At 42.3% G+C, this 27,952-nt stretch overlaps 1 protein-coding gene across 8 annotated transcripts in view; it reads right to left on the reverse strand.

Moving 5' to 3' along the window:
• PTPRF (protein tyrosine phosphatase receptor type F) overlaps positions 1-27,952 on the reverse strand; it is a 371,326-nt gene that overhangs the window by 166,825 nt on the left and 176,549 nt on the right. For all 8 annotated transcript variants that reach the window (XM_080603450.1, XM_080603448.1, XM_080603454.1 and 5 more), the window contains 2 exons: positions 20,678-20,823; positions 17,303-17,444 (listed from right to left, as the gene is read on the reverse strand). In XM_080603450.1, the coding sequence (XP_080459576.1) occupies positions 17,303-17,444; positions 20,678-20,823 (288 nt within the window). The remainder of the gene's footprint in view (positions 1-17,302; positions 17,445-20,677; positions 20,824-27,952) is intronic.

The raw sequence follows: 27,952 nt of genomic DNA on the forward strand, positions 1-27,952 counted from the left end.
GATATTAAATTGCCGGAGCCAGACCATGCAGCCAGGGCTGCCCAGTTATTACCCCACGCTCTCCCAGACAACAGACAGTGCTATTTTTCTGTTTGAAAGACTCACGCTTCTCCCTGATATACAATGTTCTACTGAGGTGCTGACTCTTTCCAGGCACCGCCAATGTTTCATCACCCACACATTATATTTTCACACAAGCTGCTTCACATTTTTCCCTGGCAGTCCCCCAGGCTAAGGTAGAGGCTCTTCCCCAAGACACCGGCCTCCAAATCCTTCTTTTCTAGGCCAATCTCTTCAGCAGTCAAGCAATGATTATGCTGTAATCGGTGATGTTCCTGGCGATCATTTTTTCTCTTCGTTATCTCGTGCTGTGCATAGAGGTTTGTCTGTATCCATCCACTGCCCTGTTTCCTACCCGGCCTTTCAGACCCCTGAGGCAGTGCCCACCGCAACGTGATGTGCCTGCACGGCACGCTGTTTTCTGGGGTCCTCCACGATGCTCTGGGCTCACAGCCTTCATTAATCTAATGAGGCAATCAACAGCAGCCCATGAGGTTGCCCTGCCCTCCCTGCAAGCTGAGCCTTCCTCCTCCACAGCCATTCAGGAAACCAACCTCAGTTTCACCACCTGTAAGACAACACAGGACTCACTTTTTCACCCAGGACTTTCCCACTTAGCATAGGACCAGAATAGCAGATTATATTTCTGGCATAAAACAGGAGCGCTGGTCTGACTGGCAGAGATTCTCAGCACTAAGAAATTAAGATCTAGTTAAAGGCAACACGTTAAAATTGTTTGTTGCACCTGTTTTGCTCAGAATTTAGGGTTTGCCAAATGCAATTTCCAAACTAGTCAGTTTGGAAAATCCTCAGAGCTCATAGAGGGAACCCTCTAAACATTACTTAATAAAGCCAAACGAGTAAAGCACTTGCAAAATATCTTTATGAAAATCAACAGCTCTGTTGGGAAAGCAGCAAACGGTACGCCTACCCTGCACCGCTGCACAGAGCGGCTGACGTGACAGCATACAAACACGGCCTGAGAAATGGCACTACACCCCCTTCCCTGCAAAACATCAGCAGATCACGGGAAGACTTCTTTTTATAAAAATGTTGTGGTATTTTAATAATCAAAAAGCTGCTATTATTTTGTTGAAGTAGAAGGGAATTATTTAAGCCAGCTGGCAACTGGACTGAACAGGAGCACTGTCAACCTAAGACTTCTGTTTTAAACTGTTTTAGTTCTGTTGTTTTTTTTTTTACTTCTGTTTTAAACAAAACCTGGACTTCTGCATATTTACTCTCTTAAATGGTGCTCACTGGAAGGGCAGGAGCATTTCAACTAGACGCAGCATCCACTTCCCCTTCCTGCCTGGGACTGAAAAACAGCCAGGGAGACGTGCTGGTGATGGGGACAAACACCAACCAAGTTTCATGTGGTTTGGCCATAACTCTGCTGAAATGTATGCAACTACGCAGCCACTTCTCTAAAGATCAGTGTATTTAGTAAGTATCTGTCAGGAGTGTCTTGAAGATAGAATGGCCTACTACAATAAATGCCACAATAGCTTAAAAGATGCTGAAAGGGTCAGGCTAACCGTAGTGGTAGGGAGGCATTGCTAGCAGCGTAACTATGGAGTTTGGGTAATTCCTGCCGGTGAATCTTTTGCCTGCACCACTCTACCTGCTCTTCCACAGCAGCTGTAAATTAGCAATTAATGTGACAAGGAGCACAGGTTCAAACTTTGTTATTTGGCAGTGAGGTCCAGTTTCCATGAAATCCAGCACTTCATGTCTCAATAAACTGAAAAGTGCATAAGGTAATGAATCACTAGGTTAAATTCAGATTCTGCAGATTCATTTTTCAGCCACGGAAAAACAACACTTGCAAGGCTTAGAATAGCAGCACTGATCTAAAGGACAGCAGCACTGCAATTTTTTTAAAAAATGTATACCATAAAAAGCACGGGTTAAGTGATAAGGGAAGGCATTTCAATTCTATGCCTCAATGAATGTTAGTGACACAGTTGTTAGGACGGTGGAGAAGATGAGCTGTCAAGTTTTGTGCCTTAACTTATGTTTCAGATAGTTTTGTTAAACACACCGATTTTTTTTTTTTTATGGTCACCTTTCATGTATTTACTGTCGGTCCGATGAAGGAACCATATGGCAGTACAGGACTAGATGGCACACCCCTGAGGTCTCTTGCCTTTCTGTATATAAAAGAGCAATGAAAGATCAAAAGTGCCAGCTCTGTCTGGCTCAGCTCCACTCACTTCTCAATTTACTCCAGCATTGCTTATGACTCGTATAACTGACAAGTAACATCTCACTTGTATTAAGACTAAATGTTCTAAGAAAAAATGGCAAGTTGGATTCAACCAAGTCTTGATGCGTTACTGTCCATCTTTTTACTTTTACTATCTTTCAGTTGCATCAAGTACCTCGAAATTTTGAGATGAAGAGGATGAATATTAGGGCAAATCTGCTGATTTAGGGCTGAATTTTAGCAAGGAGCCATTACAGGCAGTAAAAAACTGCCTTGGTGCTCAGCAGCTTTTGAGATTTCCCTTTGCTGGGCAAAAGTCCCGTGTCAAGTCTGGAGATGAAGGACTTGCATGCCTCTTCTGCCAAAACCTACATGAGGAAGAGCTGGGTGCATCCTTCCACAGTTGTGCAAAATGATCGATCTGAGAGCTTTTCCCCCCATCAGAGCTACTGAGTCAAGCTGCAGAGCACACCCCACGACAGACCTGCTTCATGAGCACTAAAGATCTTAGAGGGATGACAAATAAGGAAGACTGGCTACTGCTACCAACTGTGCGGAATTAGAAAGGCAACATCTAACAGACTGTATACTTTTTCCAATTCCAAGGAATTCCAAGGAATTGGAAAAAAACAAAAGCAAAAACAAAAACTTTTGAGTCACTGAGGCCAGTTCCTACCCAGAGCACATCACAAAACCCCTCCTGAAGCTTCCTCTTACCTAGTCTGACCCTGTGCCCCCACTCACCTGGACAAACAGGTGTTCTAGAGCTTTCCACATGCATTCTTGGTTGCGGAAGGAATCAGTAAAAACACATGCTCAGCCTGCAAGATGGGAGACAGTCCTGGAAAACGATGACTCTACGGGCTCACAACGCTCATGCAATACCGTGACAGAAATGGTAAAGCAACTCGCTGTTGTTCCCCATCCCTGCTTCTACTGGATCAGGATGCATGTCAAACATGTTAAATGGACCATAACTATTTAGTGTGGAAGATACAATGATGGGTGCAACAAGGAGCTATTAAATCCAGAGTGAATCTTGAACCTTGAAGATGGAAGAACTCTTCACTGTCCCTTCTAACACGAAGCCTATGGGGCATTAAATGGTACTAGCAATTAACAGGTCTTTTCTCACAGAACCCGCAGCTAAGCTGGGAAGTGCCTTGCTTTGGGATGTTATGCATGCTAAAAAAGGTTAAGTTCAAAAAACAATAAGATTCTTCTTTCAATAGTTTGAGTAAAACCACCACCTCTGGCTCAAATATCCCCCTGGTGCACATCAGTAGAGACCAGAGAAGCAAGTGTTTGGGAGGCGTCGTTATAGGCATGCTGTGTCCTCACACGCTTCCCTGACATCCTGCAATGGCTCCTGGAAAAGACACGGGACACAGACGGACTGACCTTTGGTTTAAATCGCTGTGGCTGTTTCTGAAGTTGGTAACATACAGTGTGAATTGCAACGCACACATTTCCAGAGGAGCATAGAAATAGCATGGAGAATTCCAAGATGAGCTACAAAAAAGCAAGCCAAGAGCTAGAAAACCGGCTGCACGTATAACAGGGGCTTACAGAGCTCAAACTGTTGAGCTTCTTTGAAGAGAATTTACAGACGCTCAGGTGGAAAAGGGATCTCAGAGACAGGCCAGGAAAAAGGGCTCTTTCTGAGACTCAAGACCAAATGGCTTGGACTAAAACTTGGATTAGGCACTTTCAACTGTGGAATTAAACATTATTTTTTTGAACAAATTGATCAAAGTTAGTTCTGGACTCACTGTTGCTTTGCACTTTTTTTTTTTTAAACAAGACAGTGTATTTTTCTTTGGGACATCCTGTAATCTGGCTTTCAGAAAGACTTACATGGCCTAAACAAAGACAATTTGGGTAAGAGAGGAGAGCTACGTGCTTGAACGGGTGCAGTCTGCTCTCCCTGGGCACTCCCTGGAAGGCCTGTAGCAAGAGGAGGAGTCTTACGGGTTTTGTCTGCACTAGAAAGTGGGGTTAGAACATAGTCACAAGGCAACGTGCTAACTACCCAACACGGGCATAACCTTACCATGATATCACAGCGGGCACAGCTCACCACATTAATGCAAAGTCATTCTGCATCAGACAGTCAGCCTCTCAGATTCATGCTTTGATCAAACACAAGTCTCTAATGAGGACAACTCCGAACAGCAGTCTGAGTTAGGTGAAGAAGCCAGAAGTTAGTTTAACAATTCGGTTGTTTTACAGTGTTCCCACACACTATTGAATTGCTGGTGCTCATCAGCCTGTAGGTCAATATGCTGGAAATTTCTGAGGTCTCCTGGGACCTGCCAGGATAAGCAGCTTTGGACAAACTGAGTTGTTAGCAGGAAGCTAGAAACTCAGTCAATGACATCTCAGTCTAACTTGAAAAATTAAAAATTCAGAGCCCTGAGAAAGTCGGGAAACCTGCAAACCCTGCTTTTGAATCTGACATGTTTGTTCCTTGTGACTTAGTGCAGAAAATAATCCCATCTACTATAACCAAAGACCAAGAGAAGGCACACGACATTGAAAAAGGTGGCAGCCTGCAAAAAAACTTAGTCACGACTGCCGTCCCACAAGGCCAAGGTTGCTGGGACAGTCAAATCCAGCTATTTGAAATATGGATAAAAGCAACAAAAAAGCAAAAGGAGAACCAAAAACTCTTTCTCTCTGCCAACCACAACAAATGGCTCAATAATACAAAATGTCAGCTGGCACTCGAAGCACAGTGGATGGCCAGACAGAAAGTGCGTTTTTAGATCATTAGCACGTTGGGAACACACAGATGTGCAGCACAGCCACATCTGTGCATTGTAATTTCTACAGTAGTCACAACTTAATGAATCATCAATTGTGACAAGATCAATGAACCGAACAGAACAACAAACTAAAGCTAGTAAATTCATGCCCAGGGCAAGAGCTAAGGCTTTATTATTATTTTTTAAACACTTCTACCATTTTTAGTGTCTAATTAGTAAAAACATGAAACATTCAGAATTCAAACAACCCACCCCCAACACACACACTTTGAAATCCTACTGAAAAAGATAAAGATTTTATTTATTTTTGCTAGTTTAAAGTCTAGATACTATTCATCTGATCAGCAACGTCTTCCTCAGGACCACAAGCACATGTCAGGCAGAAGTTATATTAGGACAAGTGCTACATGCCAATCAGGTGGACTCTCATTAAGCCTCCCACCTCTAGGCAAAACAACCCCTATTTTTTTTCTATGAGGCCACATTATTCCTGCAGGCAAAGCTTCAGCTAAGGTTCTCTGTAATACGACTTTTTTTGAAGGAACAACCTCATACCAAAATGAAGCACCCGAACCATTTATTTGTAAAAACACACACAGTTTCCCCCCGAGCTAGGTCTCATGTCAATCAGTGATATTCTTACCAAAAAAAAAAGCCTCCCTTCAGAAAGCAGAAGCAACACCCAATCTTCTTACAGAGCACGGCCCATGCAAGCACGAGCACTCCCAGCTGATCAGTTCCCTCTCCCAGGTGACCCATTTTGACCTCCACCATATGCAGGCTTTCAGCTTATTGGTACTTGCCAGGGGCCTTGTCTTCCTTCCAGACAGGCTCCCCGGGACCACAGCTCCCTGCTCTGCCTGGCCTGCTTTCCACACGCGAGGCATGGTGCTCCGTCTGGGAGGTGCTGCCTGTAGCCGCAGCACTGCTGGCACACGCTGCTCTTCCCTGCTGGGACTCAAAGCAAAGTAGGTGCAGGCAGGACTTAAAAGTTCCTCCTTCACTCTTACAGACCCCGTCCTGTTCCTCCTCCTGACCTCCTGTGTCTGCCCTTCTTTATACTGTATATCCTGTAATGCTGGACTATGCATTCCCCAATTCATTACCTTCCTCTGCAAAAGCTTTTGCTAATACCACCCTGTGTTTGGTTCATGCATTTTTCATCAGTATTTTCATGTTTTCCGTTTTCTCTCTAAGGACTTTTTCCTCACTGGGACCAACTGTGGCACTGTCTAAATCAAAGAGACACAGAAAAATAAATTCATATTGCCTTGCTTGTAAACAAAATGCCATTTTGGAGCTGTAGTACCAAAAGCAAGATTGTGGGGTTTTAAGGTCTTCAACAGGTTAGTGTTTGCAGTGCGTTTCCAGTGGTCTCAAAGAGGCTAAAAGGTCACAATCTTAATTCTGTTGTGCGCCTTAGTTCTTTGCGCATCTAGCTTTATTTTAAGCACTCTGCATCATGTGCTGAAAGCACATAGGGAATTTCATAGGGAAATTTCCCCCAGTCCTATCTTCGATAACAGCACGACGGTGAACGCTATAGCTGGATACGATTATAGCTCCGATTGGTATTTGGACTTCCCCGCTCAACTCATACACCAGGAATTTGGAAAGGTTTCATCCAGGCAGGACCCTTGTGATAAAAGGATTGAGACAACAAAGCACAGGATTAGCAAGGCAGATGAATGACTTCACTGCAGCATTTTCCCATGGCATCATCCAACCTGCCTCATCAAGGAGCTCGATGATCTTGGAAAGACAGATCTTATTATACCTCACACCCACTGGTTTTCCTTAGGATAAAGGATTTTAAAGAGCTCTGAGCAGATAGAATTTGAGCAGGCGAGAAGGCCAGGAAGAGTCACTACTTTATTATCCAACTGAAATACCCGCAAGCATAAACAGCAGTTAGGGAACTCTATGGGGAAGGTGTTGTTTTAACACTACAAGATTAATACTTTCGTAAAGATTCTCTGGGCTTCTAAGACAGCAAGTGGAATGCATATACTTTAGATCATCTTTATACCAAAAATATTTTAGTCACTAATAGTTCAAATGACAAATTAACAATGAAGGGTCATCATAATTACTTCCTTGCATCCCAAATTAGGACCAATTACTCCTTTTGCTCATTATCCAGGCACTGCATTTTAATAGGCATCACAAATGTAGAGCCTTCCTGACTAAACTGTATTAAAAAAACACACGATCAACAAGAGATACTAAGGACAAGTAAATGTGAGACTGTGACTAAGCACGACACACAGAAACCAGCTGTCAGGATAATCAATAATAAAGTCTTTAATGCAAAGCCAGCTTTGTTTTGTACAGTCAGCTTCTCAGACCAAGACCAAAATGTGTCCCATCAATAGCAATTCTGAGATTTTCCTTTTTCTGCAGGAAAAGATGTTAAAGTACTTGTGAAATGTTCTCCTCCACAGGTACAGTAAGTGACACCTGAAGTATACTACTCCCTCCATGGAGATCCTCACGTCTCCAGAGCTGTTGCTACAGATTTATTAGCATGAGTTGAGATTCCAGTCCCAAGTTTTCCCGGCATTCACCTTATAAAATAGCGATTTATCCAAGAATGATTTAATTGTTGCTGTGATTTTTAGAGAGAGGAAGAAGATAAGGCACAGAACGTAAGTCCAGGGTGACTGTATAGAAACGCCCGTACATACAGAGATTTATGCTTTTGGAACGGCGAGCACTGCATTCCCTACAGCCATGGTTATCACATTCTGTTCTCTCCATGCTCCATTTTCCATTTAAGAACTTACTCTCCGGTTCTATTAAGTGGATATATTCTCCCACTTCTGCAGAAGAAGTTCCAGAAGATCACTCTGGTGCTACGTCTTCTCAAGTGCCTGTGTAAGTCAGGGAATGCCAGTAATGACAACAGGTCACCAAGCTTGGAGCGGAGTCTCTCCGTTACAAGCATGTACAGAAGGCAATTTTGCCAAAGTAGGACTCAGAAAGGCTTTTAAGGACACCTTGCTCTTGTCCTTCCCTTCTTCCTTGGAACCAAATCAGACGATCCACATGGCATTATCAAGCAGTGTTTCCCATTAATTTCCAATAGTTCAAACAATGAAGTACTAACTCTCTCAGAAGGCTATTCCACAACCTAGCAGATTTCAAAGACTCTACAAATATATACCAGCAACTAACTTTATTAGTCAGCAGGAGATAGCAGCAGGGCTGACATACAAGCTACAGAGAGCACATCTGTCAATAACAGGTTGCTATAGTTCTCCACAGACGGTCTCAGAACGAGGCATCTTGAAAGAGATCCAGCAATAAGAAAGGTCTTTTGAAACATCTGATGATAAAGATCTATTATTTTAGCTTCTGATGGGCACTGGTAGATGTAAAATCTGATGAGAAATGTGTTTATTTTTTACTCTGACAAGTTTTAAAGCTACAGTTAATCAAATTACCTACAGGAACTAACTTTTTGTTTCTTCCGGTTGAATTAAATACACATCAATTAAAGCGACTTTTAAAATGAAATGATTTATTTATAATTGTGTGCTTTTATTTTTTCTTCTTCTCTGAAAGACTTCTAGATCCATGTATAGACAACTCATTAACAAGTATTTTCTCCTGGCTGCCAGTCCTCCAAACTCAGTTCATTAACCGAGAGTCACTGGGTCCAGCGTCAGCCTAGTTATTACCAGGCAGGCATTTTGAGAGCCAAATCAGGGCTCACTGACACCTAATCAACTCCGCTCTCTTGTTCACTATTATTTTTTATTGGTAGTATAACAACGGTCTCTACCAACAAGTTCCCTTAAATATCAGTTCTGAAATGACTAGATGCATCAACGATCTCTGCAAAGAAGGCAGGTATTATATTGACAGTGCTGGGGAGATGTTGTAAATAAAGAGGACAGGCAAAAAATCAAGCAAGAAGAGCCAAATCACCTTAAGTGACAGGGATAATAGGAACAAACTTAAGAAATATTGTGAATTTTTGCTATATGCTGGGTACACATTGCTAGGAAACAAGAAGAGACAAGACAAAGCAGATGGATTAGAGAAACACAGAAGGTTAGCTAGCCAATGACCAACTACATGAAAAAAGCAACTATGGTCCTAGCATACATCTGATGGTTTATCCCCAAAAATCCATGGAGCCACCTGTGCTTTCAGAAAGACACCTGCAAGGTTCTTTGTGTGCCCATCTTTAGTTGGGTATGTTAAAAAAATCCCCCAAATCAAACAGGAACAGGTACAGAATAGGACCAGAAATTAAGATTGGTGGATGGTCTATGAAAGTGCAATGGGGATCTTAGTGCAGCAAGAGGGCTTGCCTGGCTACTTTCTGGTACAGGTTAGCACATCAGCTAGCACATATCTTAACCTAAATATCCTGAATTTTCTAACAAATGTATTTACTTCAAGATTTACGATTTGTTACATCCACATTGTGTTACACCTTTTCTGCCTCTATAGTATCTACACCAAAAAGCTTATGGGACACATATCACCTCCTTGGTAGCCTTCTCTTTGCTGCTCTGCTCTCTTGGCCTTTTTAGTCTACCACTCCTTTTAGCCAAGGTTTCTGTCCTGGTTTACTGCCTCCGAATCCCTCAAAATCCCAGCCCCGTGTAAGCTTTCAGACACTGCTGTGGCCATGGGGTCGGGGCAGATGGAGCGCCAGCCTTTCAGCAGCGAAATTGAAGGCAGCACTGGTGGTTGCAGCCTCCCAGCTGGGACTGATGATCTGTTCCAATGGCAAGTCAAAACAGATTAGTTTAAACCACAGACAATTTAATCTAACCTGTCTGGTTTCAGACTGGAACAGAGACGCAGAAGCAGTCATCTGGCCATCCCCGGTGTCAGCTGGGACATGGCAACCCACAGCACCTCCTCCCCAACAGGAAAGGAATCTGCCTCCGTGCGTGCATCTCTGCCAGAGTTAAACCGGTCTGTTTGTGCCTCATTTACCTATTGGAATAGGCCGAACGTTTTGACAGCAGAGCAGCGGTAGAACAGCCTGACACGCTTTCCATAGCAATCTCCAAGGAAGCTGTAGGATAGCACAGAGCGAGAAGCAACCTGGCTCCAGACCCTGACCCCAGAAGAAGAGAGAAAAGAATCCCCAGGGCTCAATTACCAATTTTCCTAACAGGCAGAAGTTAGCAGGAGGTTGCCACAATATTCTGAATGAGCATCTGCGTTTCTGAGAATCTTCGTGAGGGTTTTGAGAAACGGAGCAAGCAGGAAGGAGACAACTGTTACTGGTGACAAGTTCTTAGGTGCTTTTTTTCCCCCTCAAGAGCTGGGCATATCAGAAGCATCAAAGGGTTTGGCCAACACAAGCTGATGAGCGGTGAACACGATGGCAGGTGAAATGTCTCACTGGCTGGCTCAAGAAGGCAGTCGCTGAATTTAACTTGAGCCACTAAACATGCCAATATACTGAAAATATTGTACTACTACATGTTATAATCAACAGAATATCATCAGCATGGGATAATAATTCCACTGGATTACAATATCCAAAAGGATTTTGCATAAAACAGATTAATGTGCTTGGAAGAAAAGGAACATGCAAACTGGTCTAGAAGAAACATCCCACAGTGATAGGGACTGAAACGGCCTTGACTGCTGCCTTTAGAAATGATGTGAAGGAATATGGAATTATTAATGATTGAGATCTTGTTTTCATTAAGTATACCTCATCTTTCCCATAACACATGAATGGGATCACTACCAACGAAACTGGAAAGCAAAATATTTAAAACTAATTAAAGGATTTATTTTTTTATTCTTCCAAATTATGTATCTTGGCCTTCAGTCTTCAGTTCCTGAAGACGATATCAACATCAGCAGTTTACGAAGAGTAAAGAGTTCTAGAAGACAACGTTCATAACAGAACGGAGACAGTTGAAACTAAAAGGACTCCACATCCTAACCTAACAAAAATCCTGATGCTCCTCGGTACAGAATTTAAGCAGCACCTTTGCCCAAGGCACAGTGCAATAACTTTATGCGCTCTTAATTAAACTTGTTTCACAGAGGTAACCAGAGATTCTCTTCAAAACAAAACAAATAAAAAATGATTAAAAAAGCCAACATGAAGTCTTTTTTTACAGGACACAACTGCACACTTACTATTTCAAGACACCTAGCAGTTGCAAAGCACACCCTGCATTTGAACTTTTGTTGAATTCTGTAGAGTACACTTCCTTCTGGTTTGTTTGCCACTCAAGTTCACTTGTTTCTATCTGGGAAGTTCTTCCTGAATCACAAGTGTTGTTTTGGGTGTTGCAATATCACTGACGCCATGGGCTTGCTTATAAGAACGTGACAGCATCCCCTCCTGCTACAGATGTAATCTCACAGGATCTCATTTGAGAGCCAATATGCAGAAACAGCCACTTGCTGTAAAAGACAAATGTTCTCAAGATTAAGAGGTCAGTACCTTTTCAGACACAGCATTTTATGAGAGTGCACAATTCCAAAGGGTTCAGCTTGGCATTAACTATGTGATATTTCATATAAAACTTTTCAAAGGTTGTATTACTTGCTTCATAAACTTGTGGAATGAACCTGGATGTTAACCTTAGAGCATGGCAGTGTTCTGATGGAACTTGCTATCATGGACACATTATATGGTTATGTGCCATTAGTTAATCATTTAAAGAGAAATAAGAAATTGAAATTAGGGCATTTGGGTCTGATAAGTTCTAAAGATTTGCTGACTCCTGTTTGCAGGAGAGACCAACAACACTTAAAACTTTTCTCCAGCTGAGAATTCCTTGTCTCTCATTCACAGCCAAGAAATCCTCTCTTGTTAAATATTACAAAAAGTAAGCTATGAGAGTGACAGTACCGTTCTCATTGAATCCAATCTTTAAAATAAATAGATAAAATTGGATTGGGATGAGAGGTGCTCTTTAGATATCAAAGATTAAATAGCTAAACCATCTTCAGACATTCTAGTGGCATGGTACGTAACAGTCCATACATTTTCTTGGTCTAATTTTAACAGATTGCTAATTCTGCTCAACCTTCTGTGTGCTCTGGGGGACCAAGAGACCACCTGTGTCCCCTGCAACTTGCAGGATTCTTTCAGCCACTGTGCAGCACCTGAGAAATGGCGAGGCTTCTTAGCAGAATGACAGGGCTCCCAAATTGACTTACCAGAGGACTACTAGGCAACCTGCTGTTGAGCAGCCTAATACTCTCTTTCCTTGTGAACGCTGCTTATACCTTAATAGTTTAAGTCCACGTGAGCTGGGATTTATACTCCTTGAGGTGACAACCTAAACTTCTCAATTGTGCCACCACGAGTAGTAATTGGCTTAATGTTTCCCTTTTTAACAAGCATGAGACATGTCACCATGCAGCACAAAGCAAACGCTCCCAGGTTTCTTTGTTTGCGCATCACTGTATTTCAGGACATTTCCCTAAGTGGTGAAGCACATGGAGGCTCCTTTGGATTACCTGGGTGGAGAGCAAAGGACGGGGGTAAGATCTCTGCTATCAGAGCAGCCTTCCCACAGAGGGACCAAATCAGCCGGAACAGTCAATGACCACAAGGCATGTAGAGGAAAGAGATGTCATCTCCTGACAGGACATGTGGGGAGAGTACTGCCAATCTCAGGAGCAGGAGGGTACAGGGAATCTTAATTCATTTACACAATCAGAATGAGTACACCCAGTGGATTCAATTTCCCTTCCATAAGTGCTCCAATTCTATAACACATTGCTAAAAATTCTTCTTGGCAAAAAGATGCAAAAGCAATGAAGACAAACATGAGTCAAAGCGCAGTGATCCTACTGATCCTTTTGTAACTAACCAAACGTAAACAAGGATTAAACATAGCTAACTTCTGTTTACCATCGAAATGACAAAATCAGTTTTAGAAGCGTGTTTACAAGAAGGGCATATTGTTTCAGGCCTTGCAAGATCTAGCTCTGCAGAAATCATTTGTAACAGTCAAATGTTTATCATTTACAGCATTTTAAACAGAGTAACTCCAGGAACTGGAATGCAGCTGGCAGCTGGTGAAAGAAATTAAACTCATGACATGGTTCAGTTATCAGCGAATCACGGTGAGGTGGAGGTGTTTCCCACCCTGGGACACCTGCTACACTTTCTAGGGCTCCACAGACATGCACCAAAACTTCTCCGACTTCTGGCAGCATGAGGCTGGCCAGTGAAACTTAACTTGCCAGGTTACGTTGAGACTGAAACCTGTGTGTGAGCAACCCTTCCCCAGCTCTTCTGCCTGTCCTCTACCAGGAGCCTCTCTCCTCTGGAGCCTGGCCACGCTCTCCAGGCAGACAGCTCCATGCCATATGATTAAGTAGTCTGGGAAAGAGGCATCGGGGATCTGCATAGATCTGTGCTGGAAATGGCAAGTGGAAATGATAGTTTCATTTTCATTTAACCTACTTAAAAACAAAGGGAAACGACACACTGAATATATTCAGTGTCACCTGGATGTGACGGTATGCTCTAGGTTACAGCAGAGTTGGGAGAAAAAAAAAACACACGACTGCTCACGGTGCTCTGAAGATCAATTGAATAGTGTTCCAGTTCTGGAAATCAAAGTTTGTAACCAAACGTCCAAGTTGGAAAGCTCTGTGAGAGAAGGGACTGGCACAATGGTTTGTATTTGAGCCTCTTTTCTTTCCCAAAGAATCAATATTCTCCTCCCTGCCCCCTGAAGACTCTTTTTGCACCGCTTTTCCTTGTCTTCCTGCTGGGTGGAGACTGCTGGAAACCACAGAGAAGGCATGCTCTGGTCTACAGGCGACCGGAGACAAACACTTAGCGTCACCTCTCCAAGCACTGCCGCAATGCCGCACGCAGGAGTTCCGTGGAAGGACACTACGTCGACAGTCCTGCTGGCATCCTGCTGCCACGTTCCTCCGCGCTGGCATCCTTCCTACTCACATTTCATATATTCTCCCTATTTAAAACGCTTGGTAATTCTCAACGTTACAACTGAAAGATATATTTATTAATTTGTTAGAGCCACTAACCGTCCCCGAGGCTCTTCGTGGGAACGTGTGTCAGCTTATTGATTCTAGCCCTCCCCTCCTTGCACTGGTTTCCTCTTCTGCCAGGCAGGCAGGAATGTACTTCTGTGCTGCTTCAGGTCATAATTGGAAAAAAGATAGAAATGTTCAATATGACTCATACATAATTCAGCTTATCAGCTACCCAGGAGAAATGAGAAGAGAAGGTATATGCACGTCTGTTTCTCCCGCTATCAACAGGAGAAATAATTTCCAGTTACACCAAGTATATACGTAGTTTGGTCACAACAGGATTTGCGCTTAGAAGGAAAAAATAAGAGACACGGGAGCTGAGAATGAAAGGGCAGTAGGGAACCAAACTGTTAAAAGATTCACATCTGTGAGGATTCCCAGTTCCTCCAGGAGACTGGACTCAGGCTTCTCTCTTGATATTCAGAATGGAATAAGTTGGCAATTAGAAAGGATTATCTGCCTCTGATCTGTAAAACATCATGGAAATCTAAATAAAATAAAGCTCCAGATTAGTTAGCTACAAAGACATCTAATAAGAGCCTGCTAAACCCTGACTGTGACTTCAGGATTTAATGGTAAGGTCCATGTTTTAAAAAGCAAATTGTGAAGAAGCATTAAACTTATTGTTATAAAGGATTTTTAATGTAAAAATCAATATGTACTGTGTATTTAGCAGCATGTAACCATGAGGACGTCTGTGATAGAGCTTTGTCATGCATCAGGGACCACTGCATTAGTCAAATTCTTGAAAGGAAGTGCAGAATGTCTGCATCATTCAAAATGCCACCTGAGAGCAATTACAGAAATTATTTTAACCCCAGAAGCGGAGGGAAAATCCAATCCTAGTTGACAGCCTTAAGGGTATCAATTGCTCCAAGTGAAATGTGTCATTTCCAAATAGCTCTATGAAATTTGTGTCAGGAAAGCAGTGGCAGAACAGAGAGGTGGGGCACTTCATGTTAGTTTTTTTGGGGACTGTTGAGGCTGTTTGAACATAACCACAACCAGGGCACTGACTTGTGATACCCGCCCTGCAAACCCATATGTAAAACAATAATCAAAAAAAATTTCACACTCCCAAAATGCAGCAGTGTAATTTAAGGCAGACAACACAGAACAATGAGACAGCATGGCTGGAAAAAAAATACATTTTTGTCCCCAGAAAATCTCAGAAAGGAAAGATATAAACTGTGTTTTCTTAATGCAGATACATCATAACAGAGCTTATCTGCTTCATCAGGTTAAGCCAACGTGAGAGGTACATCTTCCTCCTCTGTAAGCAAGCTCACAACTCTCCGTGCATGAGCACATACAAACTGCTATACAGCAAATACTTCTTAATTTTACCCATTATGAGAGTACTTGGCAAGGGGTCGATACTCTTCAGCTTGAGAGGAAAACGCAGCCCCCAGCCTGCAGATGGTTTTTGACCTTATGGGATCGTGTTAAACCAGCATTACCCCTGATTAAAGGCAGTTTTCAAACAGAAAAGCAGGCTCTGTGTCTGACTGGTAGTGACTTTTGCTTCTGTGGCTCTTAAACAGTGCAAGCATGTCTTTTCCTGTCCCTGGTGTTTCCTACCATTCCCTATTTATGTGGTGGTCTGAAAGTTTTAACTCATCAGGAACCCAGCAGGAGCTCAACAGGGCTGAGAAATACTGTTGTGCTCCTTTATGCAATGCATGTCTCTGTGGGCCTTTGAACATTTAACACAGAGCAAATAAATTATTAGCGTGTGTGCATGTGCATACATATCTAAGATACATAAAGGCAACTGCAGCCAAAGGAAACAGGAATGTGTGTGGAACATTCGTTTAGTCAAGTATTGAGCATCACAAAAATCCAGTTGTAAGAATCATTTAAATGCAGATCTGCAAGAAAAACGCTGAAAGAGCTCCACCGAGCTTTATGTACTCACGTACATGGCTGCAAAGGCAAGAAGTAACAAAAGGGATCTGCTTTTTTCACTCAACAATTTTCAAGTCTATAGCACCTGTTATCCATCTCTTAATACTACTACTGAAGAGCAAGCTGATCCTTTAAGGTGCCCCACCTCCAGAAACAAGATACACAATCACATCAAGTATTGAATGATTTCTATGACTCCCATCACCAGAGTGTCTGAGCACATTACAGTTGTTTGATGTATTCTTTGTCACAGAGCAGAGAGGAAAATATGATTACCTCTATGCTATAAATGGGAAGGGAGAACAAGGGACAACGGTACCATATCTGTGGCAGAGCAAGGGAAAAACGCTTCACTTGTGCATGGCTGGCACACTCGTGATTGGGATAACCAGCCTCCTTTGCCTTCATGGCCAGACTGAACAGAAAAAGTTCATCTGAATTTGATGATTCCAAATCATCCAGACACTTTCCAGACTAGTTTTTTCATTACTCAATAGTTTCTTCATGAATCCATACACAGCAAGCAATTTGCTTAAGCCTTTTTCTTGCTTGTCTTAGTAAATGCAAAGTTAAAAGTCCATTCAGCCAAATGTCCTAAATTTGCAACAATCCAATGCACCTACAAAATCCTATATATAAACAAATATTTTAACACATTGATGGGCTGAAAAAATCCCCATTGCCTTAAAAGCAGACAATAATTCTGAGAATCTAATATAAAAAAAAATCAACTGATCACAAGCCTTTTATATCTAACACACAGCTCTTCCACAAAACATTCAGTTTAGAAGAAACAACATAGCAAGCAGAAGAGAAGAGAAAAAGACTAACAAGTTGTGACTACAGTGAAAAGTAAACCCAGCTAAATTCCACATCAAGCTCAAAATCTGAAGAGGAACCTGAAAATCCATTCAAAAAGAACTGTGCTGATTTAATCCAGAAGGTACAGCAACATAGATTAAGTTTCTGATTGTCAGATACAATTCTCAGATACCCTGAAGATGGGTATTACATCAAGGCAGGCAGATGAGAAAAGTATACAAATGTCTCTTTAGCTAGGCCTCCAAGCTAGAAATAACATACCTCAATCAGACAATTCAACTAATACACTTTAAAGAAAGTTCAGAATCTGCCATCCTTTCTGCTCATGATTGTCTGAAAAATAACGGCTTCTATCACTAAGAGAAATTACAGCAAATGGTACAGGAACAACACAGCTTTTCCAAACCGAGCTAGAGTATCACCATGTCACTTAAGAGCACTACAACATGTAGCTACCAAAGCCAAGGCCATGTTTCCAGCCACCTAAGGACATGAAAAAACACCTTCCACTTACCTTCTAACACTGTTAATTTGGCACTCGTGTTTATCTCCCCAACACTATTGGTGGCTGTGCACTCGTAGATGGCTTCGTCTCGATGAACACGCAGGGGCTGTATCCGCAGAACTGATCCTGACCCATCATCAAACTCAATAACCTTTAATAATGAAAAGAAAGCAGTTCTTAAGTGCTATCTAGTGCAACAAAAACAAGGTCAAAACAATCCAGGGGTTAAAAACAAATCAGAAAGATCCATAAACTAGAAAATATCATGCAACTAAGCAAGTGTTCCATGTCTAGAAATCAAAAAATCTCAGAGTCAAGAACGTATCTGCCCTCTGAGAAGGCCAGAACAAATGAAGATCCAATGAGGTTCTTTATGGATCAATTAAAGTTGAAAAATTATCAACCTGGTAATAAAGAAGTGGATCTGATGATTTAAAACATCTGAGTCATATTTGCACTAATGGTTTTACTAATCATACTGATCGCAATTTAGTGCCAACTTTCACCTTGACGGAAGAGCAGAATGATATACTCCTGTGGGATCACCAGGAAAATAGTAACAAAACCAGAGCAACACCTTGAGCACCTACAGCACATGCTAACTTCAGCAGAAAGTGATTGTTTTCAACGTCCTTCAGCATCAGGTACTTTGCAATTCTGGCATGATCATCAATGCTATAATTATAGCTCCTTCCCCAGCATAATAAATAAAGTCCTTAATAAATCATTGCCATTCCATCCTGCTAAGCTGTAACATACATTACTCGAACTTCTACGGGGAAGAAAGGTATTTGTTAGTTTACTGCTGGATCACTATAAGTTATTCCTTAATGGCAAGTCAGTGAAGGCACAGCCTTGGGCCACTGTTAATGCCAAACTCGTCCTTCTCCTATTACTGAGCACTGTAAAACTTGGAAATATTAACTGAACTGCAGATGGTGACAACATGAGGGAAAGGCACAAGACCCCTCCTGTCACTGGGGAATGCAGGGGCAGATGGAGAGACTAAGCTGTACACTGCTCCAGACACACGCGTCAGCCTGGGGCCTGTATCACCTCCGTGCAAAACTTGTACCTGATTTCAAGAGCCCTACTTAGGTGTGCTTCTCACAGCACCAAGACCAAAGGAGTGAAAACAGGAGTGAGAAAATAATGTGCACCCCAAGACTCTGCAGCGACAGGAAAAATAGGAAGAAATAAAAAGGTAACCAAGACCACTGAAAATCTGTTACTCCTCACACTGGAAGGAATAATCATTTTGCTTGAAATAATGGAAACAGCTTGCAAATAAACCCTAATTTGGGATCAAGTAGCAGCAGACAGGACATTGGAAGGTGAACACTGCAGCGATATATTTTTTAAAATTACATTTTTTTTCACTGGATTTTAAATTAAATACAGAACTGTAACAAAATGCTAAACTTAGTATAATCCTTCCACAGTGTAGAGCTACTGCCAAATTTCAAAGCAACAGTCAGATGCAGAGACTAATTCAGTTCAGTGATAAGGATTGAAAAGCTATGAGGTGAAAGAGCAGAAAAGTCCTTTTTTCCCTTAATATCCCTTGAATAAATGCTGTGTGTGAGAAGAAGGGAGCTACAACCACTAGAGACCTGATAGACACCAAGAACAGAAACACTGTTCAATTTGCTAACTATGGATATCTCTACTCAGCATGTGTACATCAGATTTGAGTTTATTTTATCATTTTAACTGAATTCCAGTTTTCTTCTAAATAAAGACTAGCTTAGAAATGAGGTAGAATTAACAGTTACCTGGCAAAAAATACAGACATTATTCATTATCTCCTAACACATTACAAATGCTTTAACTATGTATCAAAACTGAAGTGAATGAAGGTATGAAATTGCTCATGTAAATGCATATAATAATGTGTATCCTTCTGGTAAGCCACAACAGTCACCAAATTCACTACAAAGTTTATATTCACTTACAAATCAGAATGTTTAAACAGCACAGTACTATACAACAAAACAAACCTTTATACAAAAAAGTTTGCAATTGATTACTTTAATAAAGGTTTCCTGCTCACATACAAAATCATGATTAAAAAATTGGTGACTTGAATCAGTCTACTCTGGGCAATGAAGTCATCTGTGGTCTAGTCAGAAAAGCAAAAAGCAACAAAGACGAGGATTAGAGGAAAGACAGCAGAACGGTGGGCAGGGCCACATTTTCAAGGGCAGTTTTAGACAGAAGAACCCAACTCCAAAAAAAAGAAAGCGGAGAAAAAGGTGGAGAAAGTCAGTGATAGTATATTTGATATTTAAAATACGAACCCAATTAGACGCCTTTTATAAATATTTCTGATACTTGTTCTTCCTTCTTCCCTTCTCTCAGTCTGCTAGCCGGCTGAGGGAAGTGATTGTCCTGCTCTACTCTGTGCTGGTGAGGCCTCGCCTCAAGTGCTGTGTGCAGTCTGGGGCACCACAGTATAAGGACATAAAACTTTTAGAGTCCAAAGGAGGGCTGCAAAGGTGGTGAAGGGTCTAGAGGGGAAGACGTATGAGGAGTGGTTGAGGTCTCTTGGTTTGTTCAGCCCAGGGCAGAGCAGGCTGAGGGGAGGCCTCATGGCGGCCTGCAGCTCCCTCACGAGGGGAACGGAGGGGCAGGCGCTGAGCTCTGCTCTCTGGGGACAGCGACAGGACCCGAGGGAACGGCATGGAGCTGGGACAGGGGAGGGTCAGGCTGGGGGTTAGGGAAAGGGTCTGCACCCAGAGGGTGGTCAGGCACTGGGACAGGCTCCCCAGGGCAGCGATCATGGCACTGGGCCTGCTGGAATTCAAGAAGCATTTGGACAACTCTCTCAGACATACAGTTTGGTTTTTTTGGGTGGTCCTGTGTGGAGCCAGGAATTGGGCTTGATGATCCTTGTGGGTCCCTTCCAACTTGGGGTATTCTACAATTCTAGGGAATTCAAATTACTCTGTCAGATGGCTTCACCATTCTCTTTTCAAGTGCATTTGTGGGAGGGGTGACAGCAGCCTTCGCTTAGAAAGCCTTCCAGTAGGATTTTGACATCCCACTTTTTAATTTCACTAGGGATAGCAGGCCAACGAGGTGCCATATCAGCTTTCACAATGAAAACAGAAAACTACTGCTAGATGCAACTTTTATCTGCCATCCCATTCAGTGCTAGCCTGCCTCTCATCTGAAGAAGGATCTCCCGTGTGTGCAACCAGCATCATGCTCACAAATAACACCAGCTCTACAGATTGCATTGCTGCAGGGAAGAAACTTAACTTTAAAGCCCTAGACTCTGTATTGCTGTGATGCAGAAATACTTGGGCTGCAGTAATGAGCACTGTGTACCTAAGACCTGCAGGAATTAGACTGTTTTCCAATTTTATTTATTTTTATTACCTCAAACCGCTGAGAACTGACTTTCTTCCCCTTCTTCATCCATGTGATACGAGGTTTGGGTTCTCCTGTTGCCTGACACACAAAAGAGGCCACTCCTCCAGAAATCCCAATCTGATCTTCAGGAGCTTTCATAAACGTTGGCTTGCCTGGAAAAACAACCAGATCACCCCCATGAGGACACAACATCAGATAAGCAAGGAATGCGTCATGTAAATCTAAATTAAAAGATAATTGGTGCTCCCACTACAAATCCAGGTTGAATGGCCTCGGCCACACAAATTCAGTACAGACTGCAACATGACAAGCAGAGTTTCTGCTTGAGTACCCTTTTTCCTGAAATGAATAAAGTCCATCTGGTTTGCCTGTAAATGAGGGCAACAGAGGGCTCCCCCCCAGCCCCCTGGGCATTCATTCAGGTATATGACAATTTGAAACCATTTTTACGGCTTATTTTTTTAATAAAGGGATTTTTGCAGGTTTATAACGTGGTCACAGCACTGGAAATTACAGAACAGCTGACACACCAAACCTACAAAATGTACCATACGTTGACATTAGTTTTCCCGAAAGCTGTTACGACATTTGTCAAAATTAACAGATACAGTTTTATGTGCGCAGCTAAGAAGCTTTAAGTTCATTTTAGATGTGGGTTGACATAAAAATTCTACTGGCTAAGTATCTGGAAACCTGCACAGGCTGGCCTATGCTTGGTAAGAAACTAATCACTAAAACTGAAAGTCAGCAGGGAAATCAAAGTGACTTTCAGGCCTGAAAGACTCAGCAGAAATGAAAAAAAAATCGTGTAACATTTTAATAATCAATAAAAAGTTTCATGAAAATACAGTTGTGTCTTTTGGATCAATAAAATTAGGTATCTAGGTTGAAAGTTTTTCATCTTTCTCGTGCACCCACTGTACAAGAAATGTTGGCAACATTTGACCCCAGGGCAGTTTTGAAACACTGCTTTGCCCAAGTAAGAAGCATGTGATGATCTCTTATCCCTATGCAGCACTAAAACATTTAACCCCATGCAGGGAGTTAATGGAGTCCACCCATGATGTCACTCTGCACACAGGTCACCACGAGGCCACATTTTGAACGTAGCACACAGTTCTGATTAATCACATCAGAGATGAGCCTGGCCTAGAAATGGCACAGAGACAAAAAGGAGGAAATGCCTGCAGCCAGCGAGAGGAGGAGAGACCCCCTCAACTGCCGTCCCCAGAGGAGCTGGCTGCAGCTCCTCACCTTCGTGTTCTTGACATGTCCATGAAGGTGTCTTTTTTAGGGAAGCTTGGGAACATCTGTAAACCAAGGTGGTTTTAACATTAAGCTTTTAATGAACTGAGAGCTGAGTTTCCATGATCCAGAAGGGATATGGATTCAGCAACCCCAAGAGGAAGCAACGTTTAAATGTATTTTCCTAATGTGTAAGAGATTAAAATGATCATTGCTCGTTACAGCTGCGCTGACCTTGCAGTTAGTTAAAGGGGTGCTTGCTCTGCCCGCTCCTCATCCTACTCGCTGCCCTTCCTGGCCTCCAACCACCAGCAACCAAATCCTACATGCAGCTCCAGGGTCCAGAGCCTCTGCACCAGAGCCTCTCTGGAGCAGATGGAGACCCTAACCTGGCAGCAAGCTACTTTTTTTTTGCCATTTTTTAAAGCAGGCTGGGGAATGCAGGGGCTTGGGGCAGGATCAGACAAGCGTAAAGGGGGGCACCAGAAGATGGGTCCCCTCCTTCAGCAGCAGCCACCCATCGCCCAAAGCTGTGAAGTGCGACTTTGCCCTCACACAGCAATACTTTAAGACTTTGCTAAAACTGCGGGACTTCCTTAAGCCTATCTTCACCTTCTGGTTGAGCACACACCAGCTGCTTATGCAGGACCCCAGCGTCCCCACAGGGTAACACGGGGCAACTCAACACTTGGGGCAGCTCAACCAAGTGACCTGCTCCAACCACTACGTTTTACAAGGCCGAGAGGCTCGACGCAGACTGCAGCTGTGTGCTAGGGAGCCCACGAACCACTGATACGGGCCACAGACACCAGGGAACATGCCAGCCCCAGCCGGAGGTGACAGCTGAGACTCTAAGCTGCAAGTCTGGGCCTCTATTTCTGCAGCTTGCTCGGCGGCTTTGTTTCCAAAAGGCCTTTACAGACTGGGAATGCGATGGGGTTAGCACCATCCACACAGATGTGGGGACACACTGTCTGTCCTTGGCAAGCTGCTGGAGGAAAATCACAGAGCTGACCTGACCACAGACATTTACAGAGGTGTACTGAAATGGGCCCACGCTTGGTGAAGGAAGCCTCGAGGACTGGGCAAAGAAAATAGCTCAAAACCCAGAAAAAGCCTTTTTAAAACATAATAGCCACCATCTGCAGTCTTTGGCACATTGTCCTGACATTAACAGCAAGCAATTATTAAGTGTGCTTGCTTAACTGATGCTGATTTCACGTATTTACTCATCTATAATCATGTCTATTTCTACTTAGTTTATATTTACATATATCTGTGTTTATTCACCTCTCATCTATCCCAGTGAAATGTTAATTTACTGTTCAGGCAGCTGGTGATTGCAGCGTGATTGACTGTTTTGCTATGCAGTGTGCTGAGCTGACGTCTTGTATTGCATTTCTGCAGTTGATTTGTTCTTTTTATGTTTTTGTTATTTACTCTGTGATCTTAGTAAAATAGTCTAAATTTTTCAAATGACAAATGCAGCAGAATCCAAAACTTTTGTCCTTGAAGGATACAATGCAATTATATCTCTCACTGTACACCAACTCCCCACTTTGTACACTAAGGACTTACTTTACTTTCGTACATTTAAAAAAATCAATACTATTAAAAAACAGAACAAAAGGAAACTGAACGTTCACAGGCAGTAAAATCTAAAAAAACCTGCTGCCTTGTTCAACTTGAATTTACATTGTTATAATGAATCTTTTTCCCCCTACACATTTAATTGAGCAACACTGATTTCTGGAAACCATCTAAATCCACCGAGACTGGTCACGAAAGTATGCCTGTATATAAACCAAATTCTCACACAGTCTGAGAAAAGGAATTTCTACAAAGCAATTTGAAATGTTTGTATGCCCTTAAGTTTTAAATGGAAGTACTAATTAAGCAAACCTAAAATCCTGAGTTCTGGCCCCAGGACAATAGTTGGACATGGGCATACATATTTTTAAACCTATTGGTAACTTTTACAGAAACTCCCAAATTTTCTCTCAGTGAGAGCTAACAAAAATATGAGATTTCATCCAGGAGACTCTTAGATTCCAAGGAAAACACATGTTTGGTGGACTAGATGACCTCCCCAGCTGCCCTCCCGTCACCATCTCTAACTGCTGTGGGACACAACAGTACGGTCACCTCGAAGGGCAGCAGTAACCACCAGGGACAGAGCCACGTAATGGTGTGAACAGTGTTTTTTTTAACCTGTTTTGAAAGTTTGCACTCTTGGGGTAGCCTTGGAAACACAACAAGAAAAAATAATGGTGTACTGAAAATACAATATTTAATCAGTTACCAAGTCATTCTCTTGTTCCTCTCTTCTTAAAAAAAACATGACCCAAGTCTCCACAGATGATTACCTTCGTGCCAAGTCTGAAGTTTAACATTAGTTGTTCAAACAAACTACAAATAAATACACGGATCTGAAATGTCTCTTGTAGTGAAATCCTGTCATTTCCATAATGAAGTTAGGACCAGGCAGAGCTGAATACATATATGTGTGTGTATATATATATATTTTCTTTTTCAAGCTTTCAACAAGAAGACTGTTCATATTCTGAAGACAAAGCAAGAGAGAACCTACTGAGCAAGTCCTGGGTGACGGCAGGGAGAGGTGTCAGGGGGCTGGGTGCCCATCACACCCACCTCTGCTTACTACATCGCACAGAGTAACAACTCCAGACTTGTGTATTTGTCATTTGATTATTCCGAGTCCAAATGACTGCAGCCTCTCTGCTCAGGGCCAGATCCCCAGAGCACGCTCGGTCCTTGCCCTCTAAATGAATTCTTGCTCCTCACTTCATAACCAAGTACCCATGACACTAGGAGTGGAAATTACTGGTATCATCGTTTCTATTTACTCATAAGCCTCAAGCAGGAGCAAAGAAAAAAATTTCACCTTCTTGGTTTACATTTTTTCCTGCTTGGTCTTTGCTGAGAACTGCATTATTCTATAGAATTTATGGGAGCAACAGTTCTGAAGTGGAAGACAGCAAAAAATGGAGTGTTTTGTGTTTTATGAAATGGGCTCTGTCTTATTTGACAGGGAGCTGAAAGATAACTAGCTCAGACACATCCCTCCATTAAGAAACTTTTTTTTTTTTAAACGTTTCAAAGAAAGGGACTTTCCTTTCACAGCTAATACCGCTGAAAAAGTCACTTGCTGAGCAAATAGAGATTTCTGGATAATCCTATCAGCTGAATCACAAGGAGGGTCTCACGGTGGGGAAACCATGCTAGCCAAGATTTACGCACACTCAAGTCTGCTTCAGTACACCAGAGGACAGCAGCAGGCTCATGCAGAGACCTGGGCTGAGCTAGGGTGCGTGAAGCTTTCAAAGGCAATGCTCCCCTGAGTTATGTTTGAACAGGTCCACAAGAACATGGGTACAGACAGCCAGAGAGAGAAATACCAGCGGCCAAGTCAGGCATGCACTAGCCGGTAAGGCTGCTGGCCGCCCTACCCAGCAAAAGGACATGGGGTGGCCTCGGAGGGGACCCTGAAGCCTCAGAAGCACACTCTGTGGTCTGCTGCCACTGGTGACACAGCCTTCCTGCAGGGCAACCGAGAGCAAGAGACAGCCAACCATGAAGATGCATCTCTCTCACTCCTATTATATATAAAAAATCACTGTTGTTCTCTGCTATTCTAGACAATTTGCTTGTTGTGAAACAATGGTTATAAATCAGAAAACCATCTCAGCTGCTATCTCAAAATTTGCCCTACCAAGAGTAGTAACATTTCAATTCTCCTTTTTTCATTTGTTTCCCTTAAAAAAAAATCAACAACAAAAACAAACAAACCAGTCCAGAGTGACTTCAACATCACCCAGGCTGTTTCCACAGGCTATACAGCCTCTCCCCAAAACAAAGGACCAAAGGACCCAAAACCGAGGAGAAAAATCCCTCTTGCCAGATAACCTTCAAGGCCAAAGCACAGAGGGATGGAGCCTTTCTCCCTCTAACCTGGCAACGTGTCCTTTACGTGAGCCGTATTACATATGATCTGCATTGCCTGACTGGCAGAGCCTTGAAAATGATGTTGGGTCATGTATATTTAGCACAGATTCTCATCTTTTGCTACACATTAAGCACACAGCAGTCACATGAAAGATGTTTCGCTGTAATTTTGTAATAGCCAAAGAATTTAAAGTGGCTAAAATGTAATATATGCCAACATAAATATGGCACTTATACACAAATATTAACTTGTTTATTTCAAAAACACATCATCAGATGGTTTCTTAAAATAAATGAGAAAATGAAATTGAATTCTGATGCTTTTTCAAGTATTTAGCACCCACATCAAATGTACCTCATCCAAAAATTCTAATTCAGAAACCAGCAATCATAGTGCTCCTCCTGTTCTCGTGGATGCCGTTTTTCCACAGAGTCACACACAGGTTTGAGAAAAATGAATTATTAAACACATCTCTGCAATTAAGTGTTCTGTGAACACTCACCTGCTGCGAGAGATTTTAAAGAAAAATAACTCTGTCCTCCCGCTACAAGTGCCCACTGTTCTCAGCAGAACAGAAGGGCAGCCAAAAATAAGACTGGCTTTGTAGGAGAGGGGAGCTTGCATTTTTATCAGAAAGCTTTTATGGCTTGGGCTAAATTAAGACTGAAAGTAGTCTATTTTGTGAAAGAAAAAATAGTTACAGTTGTGATATGAGATGAACTAGATGAGCACATGCAATAGGAACACGTGTGTAACCTTATTTAGATGCCCAGGCTAAATGAATTAAAAAGAAGTTACTGACACAAGCAGGAAAAGATCATAGTGGGAATAGTTCTTTCATCTGGAAATTGTGAAATTCAGGTTTAAATCCCTGTCTTTAACCTTCCCCATCACCTATGCTGATGTACAACTGTGCTTTGGCTTCCACTGTGAAATGTGCCTGCTGCTCCACACAGCTGCTGTCAGGATGAGTACGCTGAAAATGATGATGTGGCTCCACTGTTACACCACCAGGAAGAAACCAAGAACGACACAGGCTTCCTCATGCTCACGGCTGACTTTGAACGGGAAATAAAGTGGCCTAGAAGACAGAGGTGGCCCGTTCTTATACATACAGCAAGGACTTCCCTCTTAATCTGTTTCCTTTATGACCTTGGGCGATTGATAGCTGTGCACGGATGGATGCCTGCTAGAAAGATATGCTGGTGAAAATCACTCTATGATTTTTCTCCTAAGCACCTGCTGCAGAGCAGGAGGCAAGCCACCAGGCTCTCTCCCTATCCTAATGTGTAATATCCTTGTATTTTCCTTGCAATATACCCACCATTATTTCACTGTGATTCCTGTCCCTTTGTGGTCGTTAAGAATACTGGTTGGCAAAATGTAATTTTTCAAGCTTGCACTTTGCATTTTTGGATAATTTGCAAGTGTGAAGAACCTGTTTGAGCCTTGTAATAACATCTCTCTAACAGCAGCTTACCAGCATCAATGGGTCTTGCTGACCACAATGCTAATTCATTCTTTATTTCCTCCTATTTTTTGTTGTGAGTTTACTCTGCTACAGCACTCTGTAACTGAAAAATTTATCCTTCTTTTTGCCTGGTGTAAGGTACTTAATAAAAAAATACAAATATATATGCTCGGGTGTTGCATGCACAGGTACATAAATTTCCCTTTATCCAATGGATCATTAACTTTCCCCCATCCACTTTAAAGAACACTTAAAAAACACATCCCAGCCACAGAAGATGGCATTCCAAATCCACGCATTCCTCACACTGCTCTGAAATACAGAAGGCTACCTAATGTTACTTGCACACCTTACTCTCTAGTTTTATCATCTTGTTAGGTTTTAATGCTTAAGAGATGCCCAACAGCTAGGACAAATGATTCTGCTATTTTAATCCCATTTTGGTGGTTGAATTTTCCAGCTTTAAGTGTGTTTGTCCATAACAATCGAATCTACAAGGATTATCTCAAAGCCAGTTGCATTTCTCCTCACCTTCATTACCTGGCTTCCATAAAGCTTCTCACAGATACCTCCTAAGTTCATACAGAATGAAACCAAA

The sequence above is a fragment of the Anser brachyrhynchus genome, assembly GCF_964034855.1.
Source record: "Anser brachyrhynchus genome assembly, chromosome: 8".
NCBI lineage: Eukaryota > Metazoa > Chordata > Aves > Anseriformes > Anatidae > Anser > Anser brachyrhynchus.